Source organism: Octodon degus, unplaced genomic scaffold (assembly GCF_000260255.1).
Source record: "Octodon degus isolate 3935 unplaced genomic scaffold, OctDeg1.0 scaffold00008, whole genome shotgun sequence".
Classification (NCBI taxonomy): Eukaryota; Metazoa; Chordata; class Mammalia; order Rodentia; family Octodontidae; genus Octodon; species Octodon degus.
In genome coordinates this window covers 205,482-215,904 of record NW_004524584.1, presented here as the reverse complement: position 1 = coordinate 215,904, position 10,423 = coordinate 205,482, and the positions used below count along the sequence as shown (strand labels likewise).

Below are 10,423 nucleotides of genomic sequence, written 5' to 3'. Positions count from 1 at the left end.
AAAAAAAAAAAAGAAAGCTACCTTGTAAAAATGTATATAAGGGAACTGCAACATTCTGAAAGCTCCCTCCAGACCTCACCTTCCTTCTGTACACGCCAAAGCCATCTAAGATGATATCTTACTGTGAATGAATATCCTATTGCAATCTCCATTGTAGTACCTGAATTATAAGCCAACCCAACCCCATGCCACTGTGGGTTAGAGTCATTTTCTAAACTACTCCAGGTTAGAAGGAGCTGATGGAATCAGCTTATTAAAGATCAGATGGGCCCAAGGGCACAGGCTTGTGATGTGATTTTGAATGTTCTGGGGAGAGATGGAAGATACTAAGGGTAAGAAGGATGTTCTCAGGGAAGAGGCTTCCAAGCAAAATTGCACATAGCGTTTTAACAGAGCACACTCCATCTGGGCTGCCAGCCTGGTCTTGAAGAAAAGCAGGAGAACTCAGCTGGGGAAGGGGGGGCAGCTTCCCTGCAAGGTGCAGCCTAACCTGGTGCTGGGGAACTGCCCTCTGAATGAGAGAAATCTGACAATCTTCCTATCAGCAGTAGCACAGCCCAATGTATTTCTGGGGACTCTGTCACTGCAGCCTTGGTGGCCAGGCCAGTCTAGCCTCATGCCAGAAGCATGATTCTTGATTTGCAGTGCTGAAAGCCTAGGAAGAAAGGGCAAAAGCAAAGAAGTGAGAGCCTAGAGCCCAGGTTCTTTCCAAACTCCAAAGGAATCACAGGTCTGATGACTCCCGAGACAGAGGCCGGGTCACAGGTCTCTAACTCCCGTGGGCACCATGGGTTTAGAGACAAGCTTCTGTATGCTTTCGGGGATGAAGGAAAGGCTCCTCACTGTGCCTGCTAGCTAGAGAACAGCCACAATGCTTTTAGCCTCAGCATTCTGGGTTTTTCATCCTACAAATCTTTATTGACTTTGGAGGGAATCAGGGAGACCAATTAGGAAGTTATTGCTGTGGTCTAAGCAAAAGATAATGAGTTCTGAACCAGGGGAGTGGCAGGAGGGATGCATTTAAGACAGATTTAAGGGGCAAAATCAGCAAAGTTTAATGACTGATTAGCTGTCAAGAGTGAGAAAGGAGGAATCTAAGCAGAGTCCAGCTCAGCATCTACCTGGATGAGAAGGCTGCCAATCGAAACTGGAAGCTCAGGAGCAAGAGCTCATATAGGGGACAATGATGACAGCTGCCTGTGGAATACACAGGTGTCAGTGCCCAGGTTTGCCCTGCCTCTCAGCCCTACTACAGTCTGTCCCCCCACTCCCTCCTCGTCCTTGTTAGGGTTGGTTTTGTCTTCCCCTTTGGTCTCTCTGCTGGGTTTGTTATCCTCCCCAGCTTTTGATTATGTTTTGCACAAGATGCTCTCTCTTCTTCTCCTCCCAAGTCCCCCCCTGCATTCACCGGTCACCTGCCCTTGTGGACAAGGGGTCTGTCCTGTGGTCCTTCTGTGATATCTGCAGTTCTGGAACTTTCTTTCTGATTCTGTAGCTATGCAGTAACCTGCTTATGGCCTGCTCATTCCTCCTGTTAGAAAGCAGACTTGTGAGAGGCATTGAAAGAATCAACCCTGTGTGAAGGGAAGGCAGACTCTAATGGGTGTCAGCCCTGCCAGGGGAAAGACAGGGCAGATGTAGCAACTTTGCCATGATTTATCCGGGTCTCCATGTCAGAAACATTGCTCCCTGAGATCAATCCTTGGAGGCTCTTCCGTTTGGCTGTAGACAGAAGCAATGGAGAGCCCTAAACCTGTGCCTCCTTCAACTATGAACCAAATGTAACCTATAATTGCTCTTATTTCCCTCACTTTACACAAAACCAAGCTTCTTGGAGAAGTTGGCCAACTGCTTATCACTTATTTCAAATCTAGGGCTATAGGTGAGTCCACCATCGCAGCTCAGCATCAGACCTTCCAAAGGCAAAGTGTCATAGTGCTTTGTTGAGTATGAGAAGCATGAAGAAGCCTTCAGCGAGGCCTCTCAGCCAAATGAAACTTGACATTCATAACCATCCAAGCGAAGGTCCACTTCAGTGACCCTACATCACTACCCATTACAGGAAATAGAAAAGTACTTGTAATGCATATGCCCTTTGCAGCAGAGAATTCAGGGGCTGCTTCTCCAGGGACCACAGAGCTCTTGGCAGCTGGCCACTACCTCCCGTGCACAATGCCAGGGGAAGCTGTTCTGTTTGCAAGTCAAGACTCCCCAGAAAAGTCCTATTGAAGAAAAGGCCACAGAGTGTGCAGATGCCACTGAGATCTAGGGCTTCCTGTGGCAGAGCAGTGCAGGTGACCAGACCTCAAGTTTCCCTGGGATTTATATACTTGTGAGCCAGGACATGTTCAGAGAGGACAAAGACATTCACCCAATCATCTATTTTTTTTCCTTCAACAATTATGGGTTGTCTGTCCAAATGCTGAACTAACTCTTGACATAATATAGAAATTAACAAAACTACTTAACAGTGCAGTCTTCTGGGGAAGACAGATACATTTAAAAATTTTCAATGCAATTATTTTAAGAGCTGTGAAAGTCTATACTTTTCTACTGTACCTTTGGTTTAAAAGAATTTGTTTTCACTAAAGATCATTTCAGAGACTTTGATACCCTCAGAACAGCAAACCTCCAGGAAGTCATCATGGGTGTCTCTCAGACACTGCAAAAAACATGGGGCTTCTAAGGGTAAGACTATTAAACCCTGATCATGTCCACTGCTTCCCAGATCAGAGCTGAAGGGAAACACGGGAACACATACTGAGATTCAGACTAAACCACTAACCATGTGCCAGCAAAGGGTTGCATATCATGACTCACCAATGATGATCATAATCAGTGGGTCCTTTCTGTATACACTTATTTCTCAGAGGCCATTTAGTAATGACCACACTATATGGCCATCTCTGTTAGGAAGAAGGATTTTGCCTGCAGTGGACTTGAACAAGCTGGTCAGCAACTAGGTAGGAATAAACAGCCCTGCCCTGGGAGTCTCTCTGGTCACTTTGCATCCAAAGCCCAGTGTTCTTTACCTAGAAATTCAAATTTCTGACTCCAAGGCCTCAAAGAAATACCTCTTACTTAGGATTCTAAAGGTGGAATGATAGTCTGAATGAAGGTCCAATGGTTTGTGAACTCCTAAAAGGATGTCGGGAAATCCTCCTTGCCAGTGTTTGTGGAATGCAGGTAGAAAAATGGGAATTGTAGCTGCTGACATCAATCACATGAATTACCAGTCAGGACAGGAAAGGTTATGTGGCAGTAACAAATGCTCTCATAACTTCAAGGACTTAAAATAATAAAGGTTAATCACATTCTTCTTGGATTGTCTGGGGCTCTGCTGCATGCTTCAGTCCCACTGGGCTCCAAGCTAATGGGGCGGCCTCTATCTAGAACACTGCTGACCTCAGGGCAGATGGAAAAGACACCTGGTGAGTCACACCCTCAGCATTCTGGCCTCTGCCCTGATACTGTGACTCACACTCACATGTATGTCATCCATCACATGGCCAATGGTCAGGTGGGTCGAGAATTATGTTATGAATAGTCACTTTCTTCCATCTCATAGTCTATCACATATTCATAGAGGACCTTCCTGGCTTCTTTCTGAACTGCTGCATCTGCTATGTTGCTCCTTCTAGATTGCAAAAACCTTACTGGGTCCCAAACGTAGAGCCATGTAGAGACATGGATACTTTATCTCTGCACCCATGTGACAATGCCTGGCAAATCTTGGAGATTCCATAAACATTTATTAAAAGAATTTGGAAATGATATTTTACATCTTCCATGCTCACCGTGTCTTGTTCAAGCAAGGGACACTGTACTGACTTAGCCCCGTTCCTCAATTACTCTGGTTCCCCTCCTTGAGATGCTTCCACTTATGCCCAGAGGACCCCAATCAGTCACCTCTGCCACTCGCCTATCTTAAAGTGTTAAGGACATGATGTGCCCACACAAGATCACCCAGATCTGAATGCAAACCCATAAACTAAATTCAGGCAAAAAGCACTGCTGCTGGGCCCCATGGTGTGCCCTGAAATCTACCTCATTTCCACCTGCATCTACCTCCTTTCTGGCTCAGAGCAGCTCCCCAACCATGGCTGGGCCCCGGACCTGAAATCAGAATCTGCCTCTGATTCAGATCCACCAGTGCTCTGGCTGCTGTTGCTATGCACCAGATCAACATGCATTCTCAGTGCCTAAGGGTTCCAGGGACTGTCACAGAGGATTCCCAAGGAGCGTCTTAAATACCCCGTAATGTGCAGATGACTCCACACCATCTCTGCAGTGATACATACTGTTTACCCTCTGATTTCCCATGGGATCCCTTGGGGAGAAAAAGACAGAACTCTGAGAGAAGGTAAATCTTTCTAAGTTTGTGCAAGCGCACGAAGAAATGAAATACAATCTGTTAAGTTTGTGGAAGGGTGCACCATCTGGCTAAGTGTGGCTTCATGCTTTCTGGAAGACAAATCTGTGGAAGAGGGAGGGTGGCCTGCCATTCCCCCTCCACAGGGAAGATGGGGAGACCCCGTCAGTGGCCTTGCCAGGGCACATGGTGTCTTCAACAGGGCAGTAGCCATCTGTGTATGCAGGTGCCCTCCCAGGGGATGGGCTATGCTAAGCAGGTCAGCTGATTGGGCCCCTGGGCTCCACCATATGACAGAACAGCTGGGGGTCTGAGAGCCATACCTGCCTCTTATTAGTGATGTGGCTGTGCAGCTGTGGTCCAGTGGTGTCCCCTTACCTAGGCTTCGGTTCCTATGTTTACAAAGTGCACAGTAAGCTACAAGTTCTCGCTTCCAGTTCAGCTGGGTGATACAGCGTGCAGCCTGGGCTCTGGAGCTAGAGGGCCCCAGCGACCGGCCCGCTCACCAGCCAGCTGTGACCCTGGACTAATTCAGCCTGGGGTTTCTTAGCTATAAAGTGGAAACAGAAGTAGTCACTCCTCAAACAAGTAACAAGGTGGAAGCATGGAGTGTGCTTGCTGAATCCAGGCTCTCACCTCTGCTCAGTGTCCAGGAGATAGTTTCTAAGGAAATAATAACATAAAAACTATAAAATGGCATAAAGTTAATCTGTGCAAACTATAAGCTATAGTTGTGCACTCTCCTTGGCCAAGGGTGAGTTACTCCGTAACCAGTTTCGCCTCTCAACCTTTTTTCTTTGTGTGTGTGGTACCAGGGATCAAACTCAGGACCTTGCACTTGCCAGGCAGGCACTTACGCTGCTGAACTATATCTCTGGCCCTTGCCTCTCAACCTTGCTTTGCAGTTTCTCCTAGCAGCTCACACTAGTCCCTTGCCTGCAATTCTCTCTTTAGCCAAACCTGTTTGAGGAAAAATACTTCACTACTCTAAAGTACTGGGGGGCTTTTGGATCACCTAAGTTGTTTAAGCGCCTGCTGGGGCAAACCCAATCAGGCGTAGGGGACCACAGTTTGATCCCCAGCTCCCCATGCCTTACTAAACTTGCCCTTAAAGCAGCCCAAGCCAGCAAAAAAAAAAAAAAAAAAAAAAAGTTAAATAGTTAACTGCAGTGTGCATTCTACAGGAACAACAGTCTTAAACCAAAAGAAGGACACTCACATGGTGTGGTGTAGCACCCTGCCAGTTGTCCTCCAAATACTGTGTGTAGAGTCCTGGCTGTTCCATGATGACAGAGCAGGCCTCAGTAGATCCCACCCATGCACCTCTGTTCTGGACCCTGCTAGACGTTGTTAATGTAGCTGGCTTGAGCTAGAACCCAGGAGCCCTGAGTGAGCAACCTGAATCTCTATGTCTACCCCAGATTTCAGGAACCCACACAACTCTGTGTGCCCCAATCACAGGCCGTCTTCATACTGGCAGATCCTTCCATCAGACCAAATGTACATGTGGGCCAAAGAAGCTGTTGCCGTGTCATATTATTATGGGAGTGCTAGAGAAAGGAACTTTTCCCATAGCACTCCGTCTCTCCCTTCCCAGACCACTCCCAAGTCTCTCGCTAATACCCTTTTAACCCATGGCTTTACTGCAAATACCTATGGAGAGCACTAATGGAGGTGGCCAAAGGGCTTTTGTCATGAAATAGGAGGTATGAGGAAGTAAGGATGATGCAAGATGTGGGACAGACAGGAGGCTGGTGAGCAGACTCACCTCAGCGCAGGTGAATTGCCAGAGCACCTGATGAGGCATGAACAGGAACTGAGTGCCTACAGCATGGCAAGTAGAGGACAGGCAAAAGCTCTAGGAAATAGCCATACAGACAGTGCAATCACCTCTGCCCATACCTCCCTAGAGAGGCATGAACCAGGCGACATGCATCTCCCACTGCTCAGGCCTAGGAGGTCAAGAGGCTACTGGCAGTATGAACCTCTCACAGCACTAAGCAGGGGATCGGGGCCCCAAGGAGACACATTTCTCACATGACATGACCCTCAGTGCAAGCCCTTAGATATCAACCTAATGATCTCTTCCAAGGCTGGAGGGAAAGCTAAACGGGTGGCACATTTGAAAGAAATACAATATATCAGATTCCAATATGGCACCTTCTGTAAGCATTTTCAAGGGTCATTTGAACTGTAGGAGATTTCCTTCTGGTGGATCTCCTTGAAACTCAAGGCCTGGTGAGATGAGGCTCTGCTGTAAAGTCAAACATCAAATGATCCTGACAGCTGCAGATGATACACAAAAGCAGCATCACTCCTATCAGAGTTTATGACTAACTAGTGGTGCCATGGCAATAGACAGCCCCATGCACCAGTCCCCAGCAAACCCTGAAACCCCCAGTCCTTATTGCTTGAACAAACCAGGAACCTCCCAGCCCTTCCTCCTCCCTGAATGGCTGAACTGTGCCTCCATAAGGATCTATGTCTCTGTAGGGATTGAAAGAAAGAGAGACAGACAGACAGACAGACAGACACAGATGCAGACACAGACACAGACACAGACACAGACACAGACACAGACACAGACACAGACACAGACTCAGATGCAGATGCAGACACAGACACAGACACAGACACAGACACAGACACAGACACAGACACAGGGCCTGAGCCTCCTCCCAGCAAGGCAGTCCAGGCTTCTCCGCCAAGCCCGCTGCCCCTTCTCAGCTCCTCTACCTTCCAGAAAGCTGCCTCCGGATGCTCTCAAGGGCTAATCTTCCCATACACTCTCACTACTTCAGGGCAAGTCCTTGTACTTTACCCTGTAAAATAACAGTGGTAGAAATGATAACACTGGTGATAACATTAGAGCAAAGATGGAGTGAACGCTCTCTTTGCAACAAGCATGCTGCAGCAAGCTCACATGCATTATCATTCGGTTCCCAGACACTGGGGAGAGGAAATAGAGTCATAGGGGTTACAGGCCTAGCAAGCCATGCTGCCAGGTGTCAAATCCAAGTGTTTCTGGTATCGGAGCCCATGATTCCACACTGTGCTATCTGCCCTCAGAACGTAGCCATATAAAAGTGTGATTGTAAAGCTGCCGCCACTCCTTCCTGTGGGAACAGGTTGCAGAACTTCCCCAGCTACAGTCCTGATAACAGTGGCTCAACATGCTGGCTCTGAATTTCTGTAGATCATGGGATGTGTCTGGTTTCCCTTAGTATGATCAGCACTTAGCAGGTTTTAGCACCTGTTCAGTGCTCAGTAAATGCTTGAAAGGTTAATAAACAGGTGAGCACATGACTGAATCCATCCATCTCACCCAGCCTTGGCCTTCCCCAAGGAACTTGCTAGTAAGTCTCCTGGGTTCTCCTAATCTGCTTGACTCATCCAACACATTTTCCTAGTATAATAGTGGATCACACCCCCAATTTGCCATCTGCATCATTTTTACTTGTAAGTTGTGTTTGGCACCTCTTTCACCATTCACCTAGATCAGACAAATGAGCATTTGTGCTTTCTGTTTCTCCCCCTGCAGGAGCTTCCTCTGGCATCATTGACCTCTTGCCATCCCCCAGCGCTGCCACCAACTGGACTTCAGGACTGCTGGTGGACAGCAGTGAGATGATCTTTAAATTTGATGGCAGACAGGGTGCCAAGATTCCAGATGGGATTGTTCCTAAGAACCTGACAGACCAGTTCACCATAACCATGTGGATGAAACATGGCCCCAGCCCTGGTGTGAGGGCTGAGAAGGAAACCATCCTCTGCAACTCAGATAAAACTGGTGAGTCTCCAACATAGCCCTGTGTCCCAACTGTTTAGACACAGACCCCCTCGCGGAGGAGGTGTGTGTGTAGTGGGGAGAATATATTCCCATCTCTGGCCTTCTGGCTTCTGGTTTTCTGGGCTTGTAGTAAAACAGGAGCAGGGAAGAAGGTAAGCATAGACACAGATAAGCAAGAGCTGGAATCACGATCTACAAGCTGGGCTTCTCAGAACTTCAGCAATCCCAGAAGTACCTTGGGCTACCAGAGATGAGCCAGGGATGGAGGAGGAATCTTCATCTATCCTTCAACAAAGATGCTCCACCTTTAATATATAATGGAGTCCCACTAAGGTATCATTACTGTTCAAACTTCGTCACCAGATGTCTTAGGGATTGCTGACAGTTCTTCAGCACCATGTTAAGCCTAGGTCATCCAGTTCAGTTTGGTGGTTAAAAGTTCTCCATCATCTATTGGGTGTGTGACCTCTGGCAAGCTGTTTAACTTCTCTGTACTTTATGTTTCTAGTCTATAAAATGAGTATTATGGTATCATCATCCTCATAGAGTTTTAATGAGAATTAAACCACTTAATATACACCAAGTGCTTGGGATAGTGCCTACTACACTGACCATGCAATCGATGTTAGTGATTATTATTCAAAACAATTTCTCAGACCTTTATAAACACTTTTATAAAAGTGTTATTGTGTTTCCCATCTCAAGGATATAAGCAAATCCTAAGAGCTTAAGGAATATGTCCTAACTGTACATCCAATAAGCATGAGAACCAGAATGTCAGTTTAGATCCAATGCCATGGTCTTATCACAACACCCCCATCGTGCACATGTGTGCACACATACACACTCACACACACAAATATTCTAAGATCATATAGAAAAGCACAACTGTCTTTAATTATAATCCCACAGTTTCCCATTTCTAATACAACTTTTGTTAAAATGCCTAAAGTAAATAACAACCATTTGCTCTTAGCAGATGATTATATAGAAGGAGGCCCAAGAGCTCAGCTAGACCTGCACAGCTTTGGGGTACTGCTAACCTGTCTGAGTCTCAGGGCCTGCATATGTACAATAGGGAAGATGACCATGAAACAAAGTGTAAATCACTTAGAAGTATAAAATCACTTAGAAGCACCTGATCTTAGCACTCCATTAATTTACCTTTAATCACCTGATGTTCATAGTGGCATTCTTATTATTATTATTATTATTACTGCTACATATAGTTGTATTCTACTTGATAATGCTATAAGAACTTCCAACTTCCCTACTTTAATAGACCTTTACAGTACATAATGTATTTCTTTCAAGAGGAACTGAGACTCAATTGCCTGACTTGCCCCTAGTCACAAGTTTGTGAGGCCCCCAAAGACTATCTGAGGTGGCACTGAGGTCGGGAACCAGGCTTCATCCTGTGGACCTAGCAACCCCTGCAGTACAAGGCCATCATGGTCCTAGAGCCAAAACCACAACGAGGCAACAGCTTAGGTGCATGTAGACAGATGAACAGTGGCTGAACTCCTCAGTGGCTACACCTAGTCCTTTCTGAGATGCATCCAGTAACCTTGCAGGTGGAGCAGATAGCTACAAATGTTCCTGCTTATGGAGGACCGTGAAATGTTGTATAATGTGCCCAGGATAACACAGCTGATTACTAAGAACCACAGGTTTGCTTTGCTCACAAGCTCTAGGCCAGACTGGTGCCTCTAAGGTCTAGTTAGAATAAGCTAATGGATTCCTAGGACTGTGTAGGTGCTGAGACCCCCCCCCCCCCGAGGGCCTCAAGCCAGATTCTCAAGGACACTGTACGATGCATCCACAACTGAACCCTCTGCCTCAGACAGCATTGCCTCCTCTCACCTCTGCAGTCCACTGGCAGGTACTGGGTAACCCCAACCCACAAGACCAGGGGCTCTGCATCTCAGACCTTGTAAAAAATCACACTTAAGACCCAGTCCTAGCCCAGGTCCGGAATTTCTGCCGACTTCCGGGATCCCCAGACCCAGCCCTAGCCCAGGTCCGCAGCAGGAAGGAGCTGAGCACAGCAGCCAGACCTAAGCGAGATGGAGCTGGATAACTCCAAACTCTGCAGAGCTCCAACTTCAGTGCGTGTGAAGGTTATAACTACAGCAAAGATCTACAACAAACGGCAGAAGACAGTGCTACAAAAAATGATGAGAAGGAACAAAATGCAACCTCAGAACCCAAGCCCACCCATAACAAGTGCAGAGGACACTAACACAGAACAAATTGGAAAT

At 46.8% G+C, this 10,423-nt stretch overlaps 1 protein-coding gene across 1 annotated transcript in view; it reads left to right on the top strand.

Annotated features, from left to right (window-relative positions):
- The window catches only part of Clstn2 (calsyntenin 2), a 710,452-nt gene that overhangs the window by 576,421 nt on the left and 123,608 nt on the right, over nucleotides 1-10,423 (top strand). The window contains exon 7 of the mRNA XM_004624971.2: nucleotides 7,914-8,162. Within this exon, the coding sequence (XP_004625028.1) occupies nucleotides 7,914-8,162 (249 nt within the window). The remainder of the gene's footprint in view (nucleotides 1-7,913; nucleotides 8,163-10,423) is intronic.